Genomic DNA, 20,237 nt, shown 5'->3' on the forward strand with positions numbered 1-20,237 from the left:
CGGGGTCCCCCCGTGACGTGGGGCGGGGCGGGGCGGGGCGGGGCGGGTGCGGCGGTCCCGGTGCGGCGCCGCCATGGCGGGGGTGTTCGACATCGACCTGGAGACCGAGGAGGGCAGCGACGGGGAGGAGCCCGAGCTGGGCGCCGTGAGACGGGACGGGAGCTGGCGGCACGACCGGGAACCGGGATCCGGGAACCGGGAACTGGGAACTGGGGCGGCGGGGATACGGGACGGGGGCACCGGGACCGGCGGGGGACGGGGCAGCGGAGGGGGGACAGCGGGGACCGGGATCGGAGGGGGAACCGGGACCGGTGGGGGACAGGGGAGCGGGGGGAGACAGCGGGGACCGGGGACACCGGGACGGGCTGGGGACACCGGGACCGGGGCTGAGCGCTGGGGGGGGACAGCGGGGACCGGGAGCCGGTGGGGCACCGGGACGGGGCCGGAGCTGAGCACCGGGATAGGGCCGGGCTGGGGCGGGGCGGGGAGGGGCACCGGGACCGGGCAGCGCTGGGGACAAGGGGCGAGGGGACGGACGGGCGGACAGACCGGGGGACGGAGGGGGCCCCGGGCACCGACGCCGTGTCCCCCCCGCAGGAGATGGAGCTGGAGCCCCGGGGGAACGGCCTGGAGTAAGTGCGGGGTGCCGGGGGGGGCGGCGGGGGCCCCGTCCCCGCTCACCGCCCGTCCCCGCAGGCCCGTGGGGCACTACGAGGAGATCGAGATCTCCGAGAGCAGCGTCAACAACGGCCCCGAGCACATCGGCCCCCACTGCTTCGAGCTGCTCCGCGTCCTGGGCAAGGGCGGCTACGGCAAGGTGGGGGGGCTGCCCCCCCCCGGCAGCCGGCACCGGGACCCCGGGGATCGGATCGAGGGGGGGGCCGCTCCCGAGCCACCTCCCCACCGCCGCCACCGCCCCGCAGGTCTTCCAGGTCCGCAAAGTGCAGGGCACCAACACGGGCAAGATCTTCGCCATGAAGGTCCTGAAGAAGGTAGCGCGGCCCCCGGCGTGCCCCCGCCACCGGCGTGGCCCCCCCCTCACCCCTCTTCTTCCTCCTGCCCCCCCCCCCCCCCCCATCCAGGCCAAAATCGCCTGCAACGCCAAGGACACGGCGCACACGCGGGCCGAGCGGAACATCCTGGAGGCCGTCAAGCACCCCTTCATCGTGGACCTCATCTACGCCTTCCAGACGGGCGGCAAACTCTACCTCATCCTGGAGTGCCTCAGCGGTGCGGCTCCGGGCCGGGGGGGCGTGGGGGGGTGTGGGGGGCACGCACGGGGTGGGACGGAGCCCGGTGAAGGCTCAGGGCCCCCCCGGGGCTGTGCCTTGCAGGCGGGGAGCTCTTCATGCAGCTGGAGCGCGAGGGCATCTTCCTGGAGGACACCGCCTGGTAGGGGCGGCTGGCTCTGGGCTATCGCGTCCTGACCCCCTCGGCGATGTGGGGGGCGCGGGGGGGCCCCCAGTGCTGCTTGCCCACACCCCCCCCCCCCCCCTTGCTGCAGCTTCTACCTGAGCGAGATCACGCTGGCGCTGGGCCACCTGCACTCCAACGGCATCATCTACCGTGACCTCAAGCCGGAGAACATCATGCTCAACAGCCAGGGTGGGCAGGGGGTCGGGGGGATTCGGGGGGGGCAGCGGGTTGGGGGCTGACTCCTTCCCCCCCCCCCACAAAGGGCACATCAAGCTGACGGACTTTGGGCTGTGCAAGGAGTCCATCCACGATGGGGCCGTCACCCACACCTTCTGCGGCACCATCGAGTACATGTGAGCCCGATGGGACGGGGGGGGGACAGAAAAGGGGTTGGGAGGGCCCAGTGCTCAGGGTGCCCCCCCCCACAACCCCCCCAGGGCCCCCGAAATCCTGGTGCGCAGCGGGCACAACCGGGCAGTGGACTGGTGGAGCCTGGGCGCCCTGATGTACGACATGCTCACCGGATCGGCAAGTTGGCCTCCTGCTCACGGGCTGGGGGGGGGGGGTAGGGGGACAGTCCCGGGGTGGGGGGGGCCCCCCCTTCATCGCTGCCACCCCCTCCCCTCGCAGCCCCCTTTCACGGCCGAGAACCGCAAGAAAACCATCGACAAGATCCTGAAGGGGAAGCTCGTGCTGCCGCCCTACCTGACGCCTGACGCCCGTGACCTGCTCAAAAAGGTGCCTGAGCCCCCCCCCAAAACACCCCCTGGTGCCCCCTGCTCGGGGGGGGGGGGCAGCACTGGGACCCCCCCCCCCTTGTCCCTTCTCTTCCAGTTCCTCAAGAGGAACCCCAGCCAGCGGGTCGGGGGGGGCCCGGGTGACGCAGCCGACGTGCAGGTAGGGATGGGGCAGGGGGGAGGTGTCACCAGCGATGCCCCCCCCCCCCGGTGACCCCCCCCCATTTCCCACTCCTCCTGCAGAAGCAGCCCTTTTTCCGCCACATCAACTGGGACGACCTGCTGGCCCGCAGGCTGGACCCCCCCCTTCAAGCCCTGCCTGGTACTGGTGGTGGTGGTAGGGGTGGGATTTGGGATGGTCGGGGGATGAGGGGGGGGGGGCAGCTCTGCCTCCTCCTCGCGGGGGGGCCGTGAAGAGCAGCCCCTCCCCGCAGCAGTCGGAGGAAGACGTCAGCCAGTTCGACACCCGCTTCACCCGCCAGACCCCCGTGGACAGCCCCGACGACGCGGCCATCAGCGAGAGCGCCAACCAGGCCTTCCTGGTACCGGGGGGGGGGGCACCGGGGGAGGGGGCGAGGTGGGGGTCCCTGACCCACCCCCCCTCCTGACCTGCCCCCTCCCCGTGCAGGGCTTCACCTACGTGGCCCCCTCGGTGCTGGAGAGCATCAAGGAGGGGTTCTCCTTCCAGCCCAAGGTGCGCTCCCCCCGGCGCCTCAACAGCAGCCCCCGCACCCCCGTCAGGTACCTGTGCTGGGGGGGGGAGGCGCTGGGTGGGGACGAGGGGGTGCAGCGTGCCCCCCCCTCACCGCCTCCCCCCTCCCCACACAGCCCCGTGAAGTTCTCCCCCTTCGAGCCCTTCAAGCCGGGGGCGGCAGCGGCAGAGCCCATGGAGCTGGGGCCCAGCCTGCCCCCCCCCCCCCGAGGGCACGGCCCCCCTGCCCATCAAGACCGCCGTGGGCACCAAGAAGGCCAAGGGGGGGCGCGGGCGGGTGCCCAGGTAGGGAGGGCGGCGGGGGGGGGGGTTGGGACGCGCCACAGGGTGAGGAGGGGCAGGGGGGGGCCCCCAGTCCCGCTGCTGGCCGCGGGGTGAGGGGGGGGCCCCGCGGAGCTGCCGGTGCTGGCACGGCGGGGGGGCCCCCGGCACTGCCCCCGGCCCCGTGCCGCTGCCGCCGGGGGGGTGCGGGCTGCGGGGCTGTGCCCCCGGGGGGGGAGAGTGCCAATTAAAGCGTTAATCAGGCCTGGCTGCCCTCTGCTTGGGGGGCTGGGGGGGTGCCCCCTTCATTTGCATAGCCACGCCCTCATCTGCATGGCCATGCCCACTACGCCCCACCCTGATCCACAGGCTCCGCCCCTTTTCCCCACCTCCCAGCTCTGGCCCATGTGCCCCTTCCCCAGGCCACGCCCCCTCCTCGAGGCCCCGCCTATCTCCCACTTGTCCCCGCCCCAAGCCCCACCCCTTTCATCAAACCACGCCCCCAGGGGTGGCAACATGTCTTTATTGGTCAGCGGCGGGCCCGCGCAGCCAATGGTGAGGCTCTGCCGGGGCTGGGGGTGGGCGCGGTGACACCACGGGGGTGTAACATCATGGGGGCGGTGACATCAGAGGGCGGTGACGTCATGGGGGCGTGACGTCAGAGCGCGGTGACGTGGGGGCCGCGCGTCCCCCCAGGCGGCGGTGCCGGAGAAGGCGTGCATGTCGCTGAGCAGGGCCTCCGCGCTGCCGCCCAGCGCCTGCCCCTCGCCCGGGGGGCTCTGCTCTGCCTCCCGCGGGGCCGCGGCCTCCTCTTCATCCTCCTCCTCCTCCTCCTCCTCCTCGTCCTTCTCCTCCTCCTTCTCCTCCTCGTCCTCCACCTCCTCGTCCTCCTGCCGCTGGTGCTGGGCCCACGGCATCAGCTCTTCCTCCTCGGCCGGCGGGGCCGCGTCCCCGTCCCCGTCCTCATCCCTGGGGGACCCGGCGGGGCCGTCCCGGCCCTGCAGCTGCTGCCAGCGGCCCCGCAGCAGCGCCAGGGCCCGGCGGCCCATGGGCCGGGGGTGGTAGCGGCCGGCCGAGAGGCGGCAGAGGTGGCGCCAGGCCAGGGCCAGCCCCACGGCCAGGCACAGCAGCAGCCCCAGCAGGGCGCCCACCACCTGGTCACTGTGGCTCCACACCGGCTCCCCCGCCGCCGCCAGCCCCGCCAGCACCAGCAGCAGCGGCGGGGCCGGTGGGCACCGCGCTCCAGCCTGTAGGGACGGGGACAGGGGTCAGCACCGGGGGGGGGGGATGCAGAGCAGGGCCGTGCAGAAGGGCAGGGGCTGGTGCTGGGGCAGGTGCCCCGTGACGGGAAGCTGCGGTCGGCAGCAGCTGCGGCACCTGCAGCAGGCCGGGCTGCCCCCGCATCAGCCCCAGGCAGCCCCCAGCAGCCCCAGTCCCTGTAGCACAACCACCCCCAGCACCTGCCCCATGCCCCCCCCCAGCCTGGCGCCCCCAACCTCCACCTCTCTCCCCCCTAAATCTACCCCTCAAGCCCTTGAACACAGCCCTGTTGTCACCCATCCCACAGAGCCCAATGCCCCTCCCAGGCATGGGAAAAGGGGGCTACCCCAGAGCCCCATCACTGCTGCCCCTATTATGCCCCCCCCCACCCCAGGACAGCACAGGCTGAATTGCAACAAAGTGTGAACCCCTCCCCACCCAAATTTAACCAAGGGAGCAGGCAGGAGTTGATGCTTGTGGCTGGGGACATGGGGAGGAGGGGGGGGTGCATCAACCCATCCCCACCGCCCCAGTTCACTCCCAGTCTGCTCCATGCCACCCCCCCCCATGTTTTTTGGGCGCTCACCATCGCTGGGTGCTGCTGGAGCAGGTCCGGGTGCCGCAGGCGCAAGCAGTGGTGGGGGGGCCCCCCCGTGCTTCCTGCCCCCCCCCAGCAGCAGCAGCGGATGTATCGATGCGGGGGGAGGCGGGTGCTGTCCCCATCCCCCCCCGCCTACCCGAAATGGAAAGGGCCCCGGAAACCCAAGGTGGCGCATGAGAGCTGGGGGTGCACTGCCTGTCCTCCATGCCCCAGCGAGGCTCTGGGGGCTCCCATGTTGTCCCCCCCCCCCAGCCCTGGGGCCACCAACCCCCCTCCAGTGCCCTGATTTATGGGGGCCCTGATGCCCCCTCCCTCCCTGCCCCCGCAGCTTTGAGCTGCTGCTGCTCTGTCCCCAGTCCCTGCCTCAGCTTGTGCTAAAAACCGCTGCACTTTGCATCCCGCCTGTGTTACCCGCACGGCCGTGGGGCCATGCACACAGCCTGGGGGAGCTCCAGCACACCCCAGCCCCACTCCTCCCCCCTGACAAACCCATAGTGAAACCCCCATAACCCTCACGGTACCACACCCCCCCCCCAGGGCCCTCTGCCCCAGCTCTTAGCCTCACCCAGCACCTTTCTTATAAAGACTTTTATTTGGAGTGAAAATATAGACTTTGACCCTGCCCTGTAGGGAGAACAAAGAGGGGGGGGGGAGAGCCCCACAATATAGGGGGGGAGGATTCCATGGTCGCGGGGCACATGCTGGAGCCCCACTGGAAGAGGGGAAGATCCCACCCCACCCTGGGGACATGGGAGGGTTGGGAGGGGGGCAGGGCTTAGTATTTGATCCCAGAGACCCCCCCTGGCCCTCGGGGGGAGCTGCAGGGGGGAGGTAGTGGTCCACAATCCGGGGGGCAGCACCCAGTAAGGCAGTGGGGTCAGGGAGGGGAGTGGCCGGTGTACAAAATGGGAGAGAAGGATGGACAGACGGACAGCCCCAGGGCGAGGGGGGGAGGTCTCGAGGGGAGGAGACCCTGGGGCGGCGGTGTGGTCCCTGGTTGTATGCGGGGAGGGGGGGGGGGGGGACACAAAGGGGACACATCCCCGGCCGCGTGCCCTGGTCCCAGGGGTGTGGGGGAGGCCCTAGACGTGCCCGTTCTCCAGGCGGCTGAGCTGCTCCTCCAGCCGGGTGATGCGCTGGCCCTGCTCCGCCACCAGCGCGCGCAGCGCCGCCACCTCCTGCAGCACCTCGTCCAGCCGCCCGCCCGCCTGCGCACACCCTGGGTCACCTGCGAGGCCCCGCCCACTCCCCCCGGACCACGCCCACACCCACAAAGGCCCCGCCCCAATCCCCAGATGCCCCGCCCCCTTCCCTGAGCCCCCACCTCCTCCCCTAGCCTGCCCCATTCCCTTCCCCAGAGAGCCCGCCCATTTCCCAATAGACCACGCCCCCCCTTTTCCAGAGACCACGCCCCATCCCAATAAACCACGCCCCTCCCCAGAGGCCCCGCCCCCTTTCCTAGAGGCCCCGCCCCTTTACTCACCGGGGGTGCAGGGGTGCCGGTGCCCAGTGCCGGGGGCGCGCTGAGCCGTGTGGAGGCAGCGGCGGGGGCGGCGGGGCTGGGGGCAGCGGGGGCGGCGGGGCTGGGGGCGGCGGCGGCGGGGCGGGCGTCGTGCAGCAGGGAGCGGCGGCTCACCTTGAGGTCGCGCTGCTTGCTGGGGACGTAGGCCTGGCGCAGGGACACCAGCACCGGCCCCGCCGTCTGCCCCGCCACCCACTCCTCCGCCTCCATCGCCGGGTCGGGGCCCGCCGTGTCGGGGTACAGGTCGTCCTGGAAGAGGTCCGACTGCCCCCCGCCCACCCCACCGCCGTCGTGTCACCCACCGGGACGCGCCGTGCGGCCACGGACCCCCGGCCGGCTCCGCGCAGGGACCCGCTGGGTGTCCCCCCGCCTGTCCCCACTCACCTTCCTTGGCACTGTCATGATGATGGGCTCACACCGGCGCTCGTGCAGCTTGTAGAACCTGCGGAGGGTGACACAGCGTCACCGGGGGGTGCAACAAAGGGAAAATGGGGTCGCCCCTCACCCCTGCCGCCCCCCCATTCCCACCTGGCGATCTCGCACTTGCTGACGTCCAGCCCGCGCTTGGGCATCCAGCCCATGCCGCGCTGCGGCTCCTTGCTGGTGAAGGTGTTGAGGAAGTGGATGTAGGGCGGCTCCTCCGTGATCTCGAAGTACCGGATGCTCGAGTCTCCCTGCGGGCACCGCGTTAGAAGGGGACAGGCGGGGATGGGGCGTGTAGGGGGGGTGGGGGGAAGCAGCGGGGCCACACCTTGCCGCAGACATAAACCACGTTGGTGTCAGGGTCGTAGAAGGGCAGCAGGGCCCCGTTGCTGGAGTCCAGCTCCTGCAGCCCCATGGGCTCCTCCAGGTTCTCCTGCGGGGCAGGACATCAGCCCGGTGCCACGCCGCAGCCCGGCCCCCCCAGGGGCCGACCCCGGCGGCTCCTCACCGTGTCCCACAGCGCCAGCTGCCGCTCGCTCATGCGGCTGAAGCCGGTGGTGAAGATCTTGCCGTCGGCCAGGAAGATGGCACGCATGGGCCGCGCACCCTCGTGCGCCCGCTCCTTCTCCTGCGGGGAGCGCGGGGGGCAAGGTCAGCGCCCCGGGATGAATGGGGGCGCGGCACAAGGGCACCCCAGAGGGGGATGCGCAGGGGGGTGACGGCAGCCCGGAGCCGTGCTCACCGCCACCACGGTGCCGCGGCGGGGGTCGATGACGCGCACGCTCTTGTCCTTGCAGGCGGTGCAGAAGCGGGAGCCGTCGCGGCTCCAGCTGACGCTGTAGATGAGGTCGGGGTGCAGCCCCTCCAGGCGGTACAGCTCCTCCGCCGTGCCCACATTCCAGATCAGTACCACGTTGTCGCAGCCTGCAGCAGGAAGGGAAGCAGCGGCACGGCTCGGCCGGACCCTCCCCCACCCCCCCAGCCCCAGCTGGCTCCCCAGCCCCCTCCCCAGCTCCCTACCTGCGCTGAGCAGGACGTTGCGGGCGGTGGGGTGCCAGCTGATGATGCCCACGCGCTTGGAGTGCCCCTCCAGCACCACCACCGGCTCCGTCAGCGGCTGGCTCAGCCCCCCCTCGGGGATCTGCCACACCTGCGGGAGGGGGGGGGTGGGCAGGGGGTGTGGGGGAGAGCCCCCCGCGTACCCCTCTCCCCATCTCCCCGGTTTCCCGTCCGCCCCTCACCATGACGGTGCAGTCCTCGGAGCCGCTGGCGATGACGTGGTCGTTGTGGGGGCACCACTCGATGTCCAGCACGGGGCCCGTGTGCCCGCACACCGTGGGGTACGACTTGTCGATGCGGCCGGTCTGGGAGCACAGGGAGGGGGGTCACCCGACCCTGTCCATCCATCTATCCGTCCGTCCGTCCCCGCGGAGCCTCCCCCACCCCACCGCCCGCTCCCACCTTGTGCAGGGGCAGCACCAGGAAGGCGCCGCCGCCGCTGGCCTCCACGATGATGGCCACGAAGGAGGGGTTGACGGCGCAGAAGGTGCTGTCCCAGGTGACCCGGGACACGCGGATGTCATCGTAGCACTGCTCCGTCTTCACCGGCTGCCCGAAAACGTGCCGGAATTTGCTCTGCCGCACCACCTTGCGAAACGACATGGCTGGGGCGCACCCCGCCATGGGGTCAGGCTGGGAGGGAGGGAGCAGGGCACGGTGACCCCAAAACACGGGGCGGCCACGCAGGGCCCGGTGGGTGCCCGGTAAGCCCCGGGGACTGGCGGTGGCACCGGTGGTGGTGTGGGGGGGTGATGGGGAAGGCTGAGCCCCGTTCCCTGCCCCGGGTAAAGGGCGGCCCCGTCCCTCCCTGCACGAGCGGGAAACCAGGGCTGGGCAAACAAACCCCACCCTGCCGGGACGGGGTCACCCGTGGGGACGGGGGCACGGGACGGGACCGCCCTGCCCGGGATGGGGGTGGAGGGGGCGGGGGGGGGGACACCGGGGGGGCACGGCCGCGGGGACGGGGCCGCGGGTGGGGATGGGGGCGGCCTGGCCGGGACGGGGCCGGGTCCCCGGGGTGGGGGGCGGCGGGGGGGGGGGCGTCAGGGACGAGGGGGCAAAGGGATGGGAGCGGGGACGGCACCGGGAGCGGGGACACGGATGGGAGCGGGGACACGGATGGGGCCGGGGGGGGGCACGGAGGGGGCCCCGGGAGCCCCCCCGGGAGCCCCGCACTCACCGGCGGCCGGGCCGGGCCGTGCCGGCGGTGCCGGTGCCGGTGCCGGGCGCGGGGCTGGCGGCGGAGCCGGGACCGGGGGGGACCGGGGCGGGGGGGGGGCGGCAGGAAGTGAGCGGCCCCGCCCCGCGCGCGCGCACTGCGGCACCGGGCGGCGGGGGAGGGGAGCGAGGGGGCGGGGCCAACGGTGAAAGGGGGCGGGGCTACGGGGATGGGGGCGGGGCCACAGAGGGGGCGGGGTCACGGCGGGGGCAGGGCGGGGCGGGGGGGGACGGGGGCACCGGGACGGGGGCACCGGGTGGCACCGGGGCGGCGGTGTCCAGCTGCAGAGGGGTGGCAGCGCCCGGTGGCACCGGGAGCGGGTTGGGGGGCGGCGCGGGGGCTACGCTGCCCGGTGGCAGCGGGGCGGCGGGGCCGGTGTCCCCGCGGGCGAAGCGGCGGCAGGCGCCGGAGTGCAGCAGCAGGTAGAGGCAGGGGTTGAGGCAGCTGCCCACGTTGAAGGCCAGCCCGGTGAAGTAGGCGAGGCTGGCGAAGCGCCGGGGGAACGCGTGGCTCAGCAGCTGGGCCAGCTGGAAGGGCAGGTGGATGGCCAGGTAGCCGCTCAGCGTGGCCGCCACCAGGCGCTGGAAGCGGGCCGGCAGCCGCCCGCCACGCTGCCGCCGCCTCCGCGCCGCCGCCACGGCCAGCGCGGCCCCGTTGCACAGCAGCAGGATGCCCGCGGGCAGCAGCAGCCCCTCCAGGGCCACCTCCAGCCAGCCCAGCAGCTCCGTCCAGCGGCCCCACTCCCGCCGGCACACCACCAGCCCCGGCAGCACCTCCGAGGCCTGCGCCGAGGCCGTGCCGGGCGCGCTGCAGCAGCCGGCCAGCAGCCACGCGGCCGCGCACAGCCCCGCCGGCCAACGCGCCGGGCGCCGGCAGTGGTACCAGAGCGGGGCCAGCAGCAGCAGGCAGCGGTCCAGGCTGATGGCGGCCAGCAGGAAGAGCCCGCCGTAGTAGGCCAGGTCGAGGAGGAAGCGGTGCAGGCGGCACAGCGGCGTGCCCAGCGGCCAGCGGTGGCCGTGCGCCGCCGTCCAGATCTGCAGGGTGGAGTTGGCGAGGAAGAGGAAGTCGGAGGCGGCCACGCTGAAGATGAAGATGGCGAGGCCACGGCAGCGGAGCCGCCAGCCCGTCAGCCAGAGGACGAAGGTGTTGGCGGGCAGCCCCAGCACCGCGCAGACCAGCTGCAGCTGCCAGACCCACTGCAGGGCGGTCGGGGGCTGCGGGGACGAGGACGGTGACGGGGATGAGGACAGGGACGGGGACAGGGATGTCGTGGCGTTCTCCAGCTCCATCAGCCGAGCGCAGGGGGCAGTGGCTCCCAGGGCACCCTGTCTACAGCACCCGCTGGCATGTCACTGTCTGCCGTGGCAGTATCTGCAATTCTCCCCCCGTCACTGTACACCCTCACTTTGGATCCCCCCCCATTGCTCCCCCTCCCTTTGGATCCCCCCCATTTTTCCCTATCTCACCGTATTGCCCCCATTGCTCCCCATCCCGTTGCCCCCTCCATGTCACCCCGTCCTCGTGCCCCTCACCTTTGTGCCCCCCAGGTGCCCACCACCTTCACCTCCCCTGCCTGGGTCTTCCACCCGCCGTCCCCCAGCCGTGCCCCACTCCACCCCACAACATCCCCGCAATGCTCCTGTTTTTCCCTGCACCCCACGAGTCCCTCGGGCACCAGACAAGCCCCCCAGGCCAGTAAATAGTGTAGGACCTACCGTAACAGCAGCGCGAGCACAGGCTCGGGCAGTGGACGTTGAGGGTCTCCTGGGCTGCAGGGTGCCCTATATGTCGGTCTGGCTGGGATGGGCAGTGATCAAGGAGCTCCACCCACCCTATCTGCTCCCCCCCCGGCAATGACCCCCCCCAAAAAACCTCATTTTCCCCCGTGAGGGACAGGGAGCTGCTGCCAGACAGGACGGAAGCGGCCACAGTATCGCTGCTGAGGGTGGTTTCCCCATGGCCCCCCTGGGGTCACCCGCTCCCCGTGGGCTGGTTCCAGCAGGACCCCCCCACCCCACAGCCACCCGGTGCCAGGCAGGGGGGCTTGGGGCACATGGAAGCCCCAGGGCGGGGTTGGGTGCCCACGCTGGCTGCTGCATGCCAGGGCCGGTGGCGCGGCATCGCCGTGATGGCATCTCCCTGCCGGGCGCTGGCTTCCTGCCACCCGCCAGCAGCTGCTGAGTCGGGGCGATGCTATCGGGGGGCCAGGGGGACCGGGGCCCCACACGCCCCGTGGCACCGCTCCTCGCTGCAGCCTCAGCCGACGGGGGGGATGCCCGGGGGGCTGGAGGGCACAGGGATGTGGGGACGTCGTGGGGATGTCGTGGGGGCTTTGTGGAGATGGGACGTGCGCGTGGACATGTCCCCGTGCTGCAGGTGAGGGTGGGGACTGGCCTGTGCCTGTGCTGGGGGCCAAGGAGGCGTCAGCGTTGGATTAAGACAAGCAGAGGGATGCTGGAGGTGGCCAAGGCACATGGGTGCTGGGGACACCGCTGCTGTGCTGGGGACCGGGGTGGTGGCCAGGGGTGCCGTGGCCTCGTGGCCGTGCCCTGGCACGAGGACATGGTGGGACGGCTCATTTCCTGGCGCTGTAATCGCCGCTAATTGGCTTTGCCCTCCCCGGGGTGGGGGGTGTGGGGCAGGTAAGAGGATTTCCCTGCCTCCTTCTTAAGGGCCGGCCGCCCCCCAGCCCTGCTTCCCGCCGCCTGCCTCCACTCCAGCCCCCGGCCCCATGCCACGCACGCGGGGGGACAAGGGGGCCCCCAAGGACGCGGAGGCCCCGGGCAAGGGGAAGGGGGAGCAGGGGGGAGAGAGCTCCCCCAAGCCCCCCGAGGAGGGCGGCTCCCCCGGGGCTGAGTCCCGGCACGGCGGGCACGGGAGGAAGAACAGCAAGAAGGGGGCCGGGGACCCGCACGCCGCCGCCACCAAGGCTTACTCGCCCTTCCTCAACACCGTCTTCGGCAAGGTGCGGGCAGGGGCCGGGGGGCGGTGGGTGGAGGGGCAGGGGGGAGCTTTGGGGATGCTGGGGATGGACCACGGGGCAGGCCTGGGGGCTCTTTCTCCTCCCTCCCTATATGGAGCCCAACGGGGGCACCGTGGGGTGGGGGTCCTGGGGAGGGTGAGAGGCAGGGCTGGGCACCGTGGGGCTCAGGGACCCGCAGCCATGGTGCTACCCCAGGGACAGCCCGGAGCAGGGCAGCCCCCGGCCTCTGAGAACCCCGTTAGGGGCTGGGGCTGAGGGTCCCAGGTGGGTGTAGGGGAAGGGGACAGCAGGGGCACCAGGGGAGGGGGCAGGCAGGGCTTTGCCTCCAATCCGTCTAATCCCTCCTGCGGGAGTTAATTTTGGCCCGTGCTTAACGAAGGTGACACCGCGGTTTGCTGGGAGGGGCGGGGGGCTGAGCTGGGTCTGATGCTGCTTCTCCCCACACCCCCCTGCACCCCACACCCCGGTCCAGGAGCGGGAGCTGTCGCCGGAGGAGCTGGATGGTGAGTGGTGGGGTTGGGACGTGTGGGGGACACCGGCATCATCTGCCATGGGGCGCGGAGCCATGGGAACGTGCCCCGGGGGGGCCTTCCATGGGACGTGGTGCCATGGGGACATCTGCTATGGGGACATCTGCCATGGAGAGATCTTCCGTGGGATGCGGGGCCATGGGACGTGCCGCCACGGGCTGCGGTGCCACGGCCTCCACACCTGACGGGTCCCTGTGCCCACGCGTGCCTGCGGGGGCAGAGCTGCTGGATGCCTTCAAGGAGTTTGACACCGACCAGGACGGCTTCATCAGCTACAAGGACCTGGGCGCCTGCATGCGCACGCTGGGGTACATGCCCACCGAGATGGAGCTGATCGAGATCTCGCAGCACATCAAGATGAGGAGTGAGCGCGGGGCCGGGGCCGGGGCAGCGGCACGCGGAGGTGCGCGCGGAGCCGGGGCTGGGGCGCTGAGGCTGTCCCCGTCCCTGGCGCAGTGGGCGGCCGCGTGGACTTCGAGGACTTTGTGCAGATGATGGGGCCCAAGCTGCGGGAGGAGACGGCACACATGGTGGGCGTCAGGGAGCTGAAGATCGCCTTCCGCGAGGTACGGCCACGGGGACACCGCGGGCACGGGGACACCGCGGGCACGGGGACACCGCGGGCATCGATGGCCCCGGCACGCAGGGGACAATGACCACGGGCAGAGCAGGGGCTGGCCCCGGCCCAGGGTGTCTGGGGGGGTGGGGGGGGGCTGCGGGGAGGGGACCCAACCTGTGGGCGCCGCAGTTCGACATGAACGGGGACGGGGAGATCAGCAGCGCGGAGATGCGGGAGGCCATCGCGGCACTGCTGGGCGAGCAGCTGAAGGCGCAGGAGGTGGACGAGATCCTGCAGGACGTGGACCTCAACGGGGACGGCCGCGTGGACTTCGATGGTGAGCCCTCCCCGTCCCCTCTTTATGTCCCCACAGCCCGGGGGGTGGCGCGGGGCGGCCCCATGCCCCTCTCGCCTCCTGTCTCGCCCCGCAGAGTTCGTCATGATGCTGTCCTCCCGCTAAGGAAGGCTCCGGAGAGGAGGGGACCCGGGGCATCGACACGGCTCCTGCCCCCCCAGCACCTCCTGCTCCATCCCATCCCGCGTAATGGGGGTCCAGAGCGAGCAGCGGGAGCCGAGCCCACCTCTGGGAGCGGGGCGCCCACCAGGACCCCCTGGCAGCGTGGTGGGGGCCTGCGGGCCGCCCAATAAAGCTCCTTGCTCAGACAGGGAGGATGGCACCGGTCATTGGGATGGGGGGGATACGGGGTGGGGATGGAGTGGGGAGGGGTCCTCGCCCTCATGGCACCTGCTCACCGACCCCAGTGCACCCTGAGCTGCCCCAAACCTCACATGGGGAGCAGCTGGGGGGGAGGCAAGGGATGGGGGGGTCTCAGGAGGGGGACAGCGACCCCAAAAAGGGACAAGGAGGGGTCAGGGTGCCCTGCACGGAGCCAGCACCATTCGGAGCCCCCCCAGCCCTGGGGGGGTGGCTCAGGGAGCCCCCCAGCAGCGGCTCTGTGGTGTAGCGGTGATCACGTCTGCTTTACACGCAGAAGGACCTGGGTTCGAGCCCCAGCGGAGCCACCCCACAAGGATTTTTTGTGCCTTTTCCCCCTCGGCCCCTTTTGCCGAGGCGGGTGGGACACGGTGTCACCGCTGGGTGGGCGCGGGGAGCCCCCACAATGCGCCCCCATCCCCATTTGGGGGGGAAACGAGCGGCCGGCTCTGCTGGGGCTTAAACCCAGCCCTCCTGAGCGCGGAGGAGACGCGATCACCGCTGCCCACACGGCACGGGGCCGGCCAGGGGAGCCCCCCCAGACCCCCACCCGCGGGGAGCTGGCCGAGAGCCCGGGGGGAGCAGCGGGGGCAGCACCAGGATGGCCGAGTGGTGAAGGCGTTGGACTTAAGATCCAATGGACGTGTGTCCGCGTGGGTTCGAACCCCACTTCTGGTACAGCTGTTTTGTTCCGGGAGGGGACCCCAAATCACCCCAGGAACCCCAAAAAGCCCGAGGGACCCCAAATTGCCCTAAACAACTGTATACTGCCCCAGGGAACCCCAAACCCAGGGAACCCCAAACCGCTCTGGGGACCTGAAATTACCTCTAGGAGCCCTGAACTGCCCTAGGGGACCCCAAATTTTCCCCCAAGGTGACTCCAAAGTGCCCCAAGAACCCTAAATTGCTCCAAGAGCCCCCAACCTGCCCTGCTCCTGGGATCCTTGGGGGGACTCCTGCTCCCAGAGACCCCCTGGAATGGGGGGGAATGGCTGGAGAATGTGAGCAGCCCCTTGGGGCAGGTGGTGAGGAGGAGGGTGGGAGATGTTGTGTTCCCCCACGACCCTCCCCTCCCCCAGGAGCTGCCCGGGTAGCTCAGTCGGTAGAGCATCAGACTTTTAATCTGAGGGCCCAGGGTTCAAGTCCCTGCTCGGGCGATACCTCCCTCTTTTGGGGCTGGGGTCTCTGCGCCCCATCCCACTTCTCCCCAGCACTTGCAGCTCCCCCAGGGCACCCCCAGCAGCACGGGGCTGTGGGGTAGGGGCTGTGCAGGGTCCCGGGGATACCCCCCCCCCCCCCCCCCCAAACACAGCACACGCAGCCAGGCTGGGGCATTCACAGATTTTAATTTAGTTGTTTTCCTGGAGAGGTGGGGGGGAGGAGAGGAGGAAAAAAAAAGAAAAAAAAAAAAAAAAAAAAAGGCATCATACACCCCCCGCTCTCTCCGCTGCATGGAGTGCCGCTGCTCGCCCCCCCAAGCCCCCAGTGGGGGGGCAGCTCAGCTCCTACAGACCCCCGCGCCGCCCCCCGCGCCGCCCCCAGCACATCTCTGGGCCGCTGTAGTGTGGAGTGTGGGGGGCAGAAGCCGGGTCCCTCGCCCCGAGAGGAAGGCACGGCGAGGGGGGCACACCCCAGGGTACGAGCAAGGAGGGGGGGGGAACCGGGGCCCCCGCTGGGTCTCTACATGGATATAACGTACACCTAGAGAACAGGCTGCGGGCACGGCGGGGGAGCCCGCGTGGGGTGAGTGAGGCCGGACCCCCGCCCCCAAGAGCACCCAACTGCCTGGGGGCAAAGGGGAGATGAAAAACGAGGGGAGGGGGAGAAGAGACCAAGGCCAGCCTCGGGCTCACCCCGCGGTGCCCACCCCAGGGGGGCCGTGTCCCCATCCATCCCCGGGAGCCGCCCGGGGCGCCGCCGCTCCTGCGCCGGGGGTCCAGGGATGAGCGCACGCGTGGGGGGGTGACGGGGGAGCCCCCGGGGCTGGGGGGGGGCCGGGCTGGCTCCCGCTCCCCAGCACCAAGGTGAGTGTGGATGGGCTAAGGCAACCCCGGCGGGTGAGCGCGGCCGGCGCTCGCAGCGGGCGGTGAGACGGACGGACGGACAGACGGCGCTCCCCCCGGGCAGCCCCGCAGGCCTCGGCCCCGCTGCTCCTCCCAGCCCTCAGAAAATGTCCGGGCACTGGGTCCAGTCCTGCTTCTCTTTGCTCTCCCAGTAGCCGCCCCTGTAGACGTGTGCCAGCTCCTGGGTGACCGGGTCCTTCTTGCGCTCGAACCACAGCGGCTTGTAGGGGTCGTAGGGGGTGCCTGGGGGCACGGAGACAGGGTGAGCGCCACGGGGACGGGGGGGCTCGGGGGCTCCCCCCGCCCGCTCCTTACCGTCCTCGGTGGCCCTGGCGGCCTCGGCCTCGCGCCTCTTGCGGGAGAGGCGCTGCTTCTCCTCCAGCCGCTGCTTCTCGGCGTTGGCCTCGTCCCAGCGGCCGTTCTCCATCAGGCGCTGGTCGGGGCGCCGGCGGCTGTCGGTGGGCGCCGTGCCGCTCTCGGGGGCGTTGAGCGTCAGCGCCAGCTCCGAGAAGTAGTACATGTTCTCCGCGTATTTCCTGCGCCGGGAGAGAGGGAGGGCTCAGTCCCGCTGCAGGGCTCCGAGCCCCCCGCCCCGGCCCCGCACTCACGGCAGGGGGTTCCTCTTCCACAGCAGCACCCGGCTGTCCTCGGCCTCGTGCGCCCGCTGCCGCGCCTCTGCCCCGTTGTCCCCGCTGCCCGAGGCCACCTTGTAGCAGTCCATCTTCTCGTCCCAGGTGCCCAGCAGGAGGAAATGCACCTTCCCCGTGGGGTCCGTCACCTCCCCGGTGACCTGCCAGGACAGGGGACGCGTCCCACCCGGTGACCCCGGTGCCCCAGGCAGAGCGGTGCCGCACCGGGATGTGCCACGTGCCTGCCCACCCTACACCCTACCTTCCTGGCCACGTCCCGCGAGAAGTAGCTGTAGGGAACGAACTTGAGGTTGCACTTGTCGCCCGTCTTGTGATTGACGATCTCGATTTCACCTGACTGCGGGGGAAACAGAGTCGGGTTCAGCCTGGGACTCCTTTCCCCGCTGACAGGGGAAACCGAGGCACCTCCAACACCTCCACGTGGGACTGGCACCCACCTGGTCTATCCAGAGCTTGCCCACGATGATGTTGTGCACGGTGGTGGTGACTTTTTTCCACGTGTAGTGGTTGCCAGAAGCATGGAAGACGCAGTGAATGGTGCCTGCGGAGGGAGAGCAGCGCTGGATCAGTCCCCTCGAACCCACCGGTCTCTGTTGGGGGACCAACAGCCCCCAGCCCGCCCAGCCAGACGCTCACCCAGAGGCATGATGGAGAGATATTTGCCCCGGAACTTGCTGGTGATCTTGATCTCCTGGCGCAGCGTCCAGCCGTGCTTGGAGTCGGCGTGGTGCGCGGCGGCCGGCGGGTGGTGGCTCACCTGGCGGGGACGGGAGGGTCAGCCCGGCCGCGCCGCCCCAGCGGGTGGCCCGCGCAGCAGGGCCGCGGTACCTGCTCGCAGAGGGAGCGGTAGCCGCTCTCCTCCAGGCGGTCCAGCTCGTACGTCTCCCCCAGGAGCGGGTTGAAGGGCTTGCTGGTGCGGAAGACGGTGGTGGAGTAGGAGGAGACGGTGAAGGCAGCCACATAGCACAGCTGCTCCAGAGAGCTCTCGCACTTGGCCGCCCGGTCCAGCAGCTCGTGGTACTCCAGGTCCTCAGTCAGGCGCTGCAGCATGGACAGGGGCTCGTTGAAGTTCACCTGGAGGAGAGCGAGAGGTGAGTGGGGGGCCCGGGGCGCACAGCAGTCACCCACCAGATCCCACCCGCGTCCCCGCTCACTGGCATGGGGATCTTGGACAGCTCCTTCCCGATGCAATTCTTCATGATGCTCCAGAGGTTGAGGCTGTAGTTGGGCTTGTAGGGGATGCGGGTTCTCTTCTCCTTCTTAGTGTCTTCTACCTGGTGCTTGTACTGCCGGGGGGGGGGGGGCAGCAATGTCACAAAGCTGCTGCAACCCCCCTGGCCCATCCCCATCCCGCAGCCACCCCCAGAACAGCCCCAGAGTGGCCTCCCTACCTGCTCCTCCAGGCTGATGTCGCTGCTGGTGCCGCTGATGTTGCTGCCAGTGCGCCTGGGGGGGAGCAGAGGCAGCGTTAGGGCCGGGCTTGCCCCTGCCCCCCCCAGCAGGACCCCCTGGCACTCACTTGTGGCCCATGGTCTCCAGCGCAGCGATGTTCTCCGGGGCATCGAAGAACTCGTTCTCTTCATCCTCGTCACTCAGGTCTCCTTTCGCAGGGCAGCAGGGATCTGGGCAAGGGGACGGAGAAGGGCTGTGTGCCTGCGCTCACCCCGGTGCAGCAGGGGACAGGGGGCACAGGAGGATCCCTGCTACTGCTGGGCTTGGTGAGATACGGGAACAAGCACCTGGCTGCAGGGCCCCTTGGCTGTATGGTGGACACCAAACAAGCCTACTGCTTGTGGACAGCGATGTCAGGCTCGGGGACGGGCTGACAGCACTGCATTACGCAGAACACACTGCCCTTGGCTTCCCCTCCCCTCCTGCCCCACAACGCCTCACTCCCCCCAGTCAGCCCCGAAACAATACGTGGACACTCGGGGTACCTTTGGCAGAGCCACCAGACCCAGCAGTGCCGGCGGGCAGCACAGTGGCACCGCGGAAAGCCCTCTCCAGGTGGTTGTGCTGCTTGGCCAGCTGCTCCAGCGTCTCCTCCAGGCGGATGCGCTGGTCCCGCTCGTGCTGCAGCGACTTCTGCCACTTCTTGCTGTGGGTCTGGGCCAGCATCAGAAAGTCCCGGCAGGCCTGCGGGCAGCGCCCGGTCAGTGTGGTGTGGGGAGAGGAGCGGGGCCATCCCCCCCGCGCCCCCGGCAGCGGACTCACGTTGATCATGGCGTTGGAGGTGATGCGGAAGAGCGTGGCGCGCTCGTTCACCTGCTTGATCTTCTCGGTGCTCTCGGCAGGCAGCCGGAGGGTCTCCAGCTCGCTGAGGGAGCGCTGCAGGGCCGTGCCGTGCTTGGCGATCAGGTCATTGCAGGTGCTCAGGTCCTCCACCTTGCTGGACAGGGTGCGCAGCGTGCTCTGCAGCTCCGTCTTGTCCGTCTGTGACACGGACTCGTCGCCGGAGTCGTCTGCCGGCGGGACGGGCCGTTAGAGCGGGGCTGGCGGCACCGGTGCCGGGGGTCGGGGGGGGAGCGAAGGCGCCGGTACCTGACTCCTCCAGCATCTTGACGGCCTTGGCCTTGGCCAGCTCCAGCGCCGTGACCCAGCGCTGCCGCTCCACCTCGGAGCTGGCCTTCAGGTGGTAGGTCTGCGCGCCGCCGTTGGAGATGACGAAGTTGCACGAGTCCTCCACCGTGATGTTGGCCGTGGCCAGGTTGATGGTGCCGCGGCACGTGTGCCGCATCTCCGCCTTGGAGCTGCGCGGGGAGGGGCCGGGGGCCGGGAACCGTTAACGGGGCCGGGCCGACAGCCCCGGGGAGGCCCCGCCACGTCACCGGGCGGCGGGGGAGGGGCTGGGAGGGGGGACGCGGGGCAGCTCCCGGAGCCGACAGCCGCGATCCGCGGGCGGCTCCGTGCCCCGTGGGCGCGGCGGGGCCGGGCCAAGGTCAGCGGGAGCGGGGCGGGGCGGGGGGGGGGGGGGTCACCGTGCCGGGCCGTACCGGTAGTAGCTGAGCAGCCCGTTGCTGAGCACGAACCAGCGGCGCTGGTAGCCCTTGATGTAGTTGGTCCACTTGAACAGCCAGCCCTCCCGCGCCGAGCCGCCCACACCGGACCCGCCGCCGCCGCCGCCGCTCCCCGCCGCCGCCGCCGCTCCCGGGGCCGCGCCGCTCCCCGAGCCGCCGCCTCCGCCTCCGCCGCCGCCCGCCGCCGGTGAGGGCAGCGCCGGGGCCGCGCCGGGCGCCGCGGGCAGCGCCATGGGGCCGGGCAGCGCCGCCGCCGCCGCGCCGGGGCCCGCGCCCGCCGCGCGCAGCTCCGCCATGGCCGCCGCCGCCGCCCCGCCGCGCCCCGCCCGCCGCGCCGCCGTCAGACGCCCCGCCCCCCGCCGCTCATTGGCCGCCGCCGGCCGCCCCGCGCTTCTCATTGGCCCGGCTGAGGCTCCGCGCCCGCCCTCGTCGCTCCGCGTGGGGATTGGCCGCGCCGCGCGCACGTCTCCGCCGCGAGCCAATGAGGAGAGGGGAAGGCGGGTGGTGACG

General features: G+C 71.2%; 6 protein-coding genes across 7 annotated transcripts; 2 read left to right on the forward strand and 4 right to left on the reverse strand.

The window, feature by feature from the left end:
• The first annotated feature begins 46 nt into the window (after positions 1-46).
• On the forward strand, positions 47-3,169 carry RPS6KB2 (ribosomal protein S6 kinase B2). The gene is given in 17 exon segments (XM_084286910.1): positions 47-145; positions 598-632; positions 697-817; positions 924-992; positions 1,083-1,230; positions 1,335-1,392; positions 1,505-1,605; positions 1,679-1,769; positions 1,854-1,944; positions 2,047-2,154; positions 2,251-2,313; positions 2,397-2,453; positions 2,455-2,475; positions 2,588-2,695; positions 2,782-2,894; positions 2,982-3,060; positions 3,062-3,169. Coding segments are annotated over 17 exon segments (1,428 nt in total). The 5' UTR covers positions 47-73; the 3' UTR covers positions 3,155-3,169.
• Positions 3,170-3,784: 615 nt separating this feature from the next.
• Positions 3,785-4,595, reverse strand: PTPRCAP (protein tyrosine phosphatase receptor type C associated protein; the record flags this gene model as incomplete). The annotated part of the gene is given in 3 exon segments (XM_084287946.1): positions 3,785-3,805; positions 3,807-4,373; positions 4,587-4,595. Coding segments are annotated over 3 exon segments (597 nt in total).
• Positions 4,596-5,607: 1,012 nt separating this feature from the next.
• On the reverse strand, positions 5,608-8,709 carry CORO1B (coronin 1B). The gene is made up of 10 exons (XM_084287346.1): positions 8,394-8,709; positions 8,174-8,296; positions 7,953-8,082; positions 7,675-7,856; positions 7,441-7,560; positions 7,261-7,365; positions 7,038-7,183; positions 6,894-6,951; positions 6,471-6,773; positions 5,608-6,195 (listed from the first exon to the last, which is right to left on the reverse strand). Exons 1-10 carry the CDS (start codon positions 8,613-8,615, stop codon positions 6,070-6,072), a joined length of 1,515 nt encoding a protein of 504 aa, XP_084143472.1. The 5' UTR covers positions 8,616-8,709; the 3' UTR covers positions 5,608-6,069.
• Positions 8,710-9,371: 662 nt separating this feature from the next.
• Positions 9,372-10,499, reverse strand: GPR152 (G protein-coupled receptor 152; the record flags this gene model as incomplete). The annotated part of the gene is made up of 1 exon (XM_084287947.1): positions 9,372-10,499. One exon carries the CDS (start codon positions 10,497-10,499, stop codon positions 9,372-9,374), a length of 1,128 nt encoding a protein of 375 aa, XP_084144073.1.
• A 1,442-nt stretch (positions 10,500-11,941) lies between these two features.
• CABP4 (calcium binding protein 4) lies at positions 11,942-13,742 on the forward strand (the record flags this gene model as incomplete). The annotated part of the gene is made up of 6 exons (XM_084287134.1): positions 11,942-12,175; positions 12,666-12,696; positions 12,944-13,087; positions 13,180-13,289; positions 13,472-13,619; positions 13,714-13,742. The coding sequence occupies 6 exons, from the start codon at positions 11,942-11,944 to the stop codon at positions 13,740-13,742; spliced, it is 696 nt and encodes a 231-aa protein (XP_084143260.1).
• A 1,591-nt stretch (positions 13,743-15,333) lies between these two features.
• Positions 15,334-20,026, reverse strand: OSBP (oxysterol binding protein; the record flags this gene model as incomplete). 2 transcript variants are annotated; one of them, XM_084288473.1, is made up of 14 exons in its annotated part: positions 15,336-16,303; positions 16,376-16,596; positions 16,669-16,850; positions 16,952-17,047; positions 17,148-17,251; positions 17,347-17,467; positions 17,539-17,784; positions 17,865-17,996; positions 18,102-18,156; positions 18,230-18,332; positions 18,648-18,846; positions 18,925-19,172; positions 19,252-19,460; positions 19,704-20,023. In XM_084288473.1, 14 exons carry the CDS (start codon positions 20,021-20,023, stop codon positions 16,161-16,163), a joined length of 2,379 nt encoding a protein of 792 aa, XP_084144599.1. In that variant the 3' UTR covers positions 15,336-16,160. The 2 variants fall into 2 exon arrangements, with proteins under 2 accessions (XP_084144600.1, XP_084144599.1); XM_084288474.1 differs by having other exon boundaries at positions 15,334-16,596; positions 19,704-20,026.
• Positions 20,027-20,237: the final 211 nt, after the last annotated feature.

Source organism: Netta rufina (assembly GCF_964035555.1).
Source record: "Netta rufina genome assembly, chromosome: 5".
NCBI classification, from domain to species: Eukaryota; Metazoa; Chordata; class Aves; order Anseriformes; family Anatidae; genus Netta; species Netta rufina.

Excerpts from the sequence above, each read along its gene's own strand:
- CORO1B (XM_084287346.1), bottom strand. The coding sequence starts at position 8,615 with ATGGCGGGGTGCGCCCCAGCCATGTCGTTTCGCAAGGTGGTGCGGCAG. Across the intron at positions 8,083-8,173 it reads CCGAGGACTGCACCGTCATG|GTGTGGCAGATCCCCGAGGG; the intron begins GTGAGGGGCGGA and ends CCCCTCCCGCAG. Across the intron at positions 7,366-7,440 it reads AGCTGGCGCTGTGGGACACG|GAGAACCTGGAGGAGCCCAT; the intron begins GTGAGGAGCCGC and ends CCTGCCCCGCAG.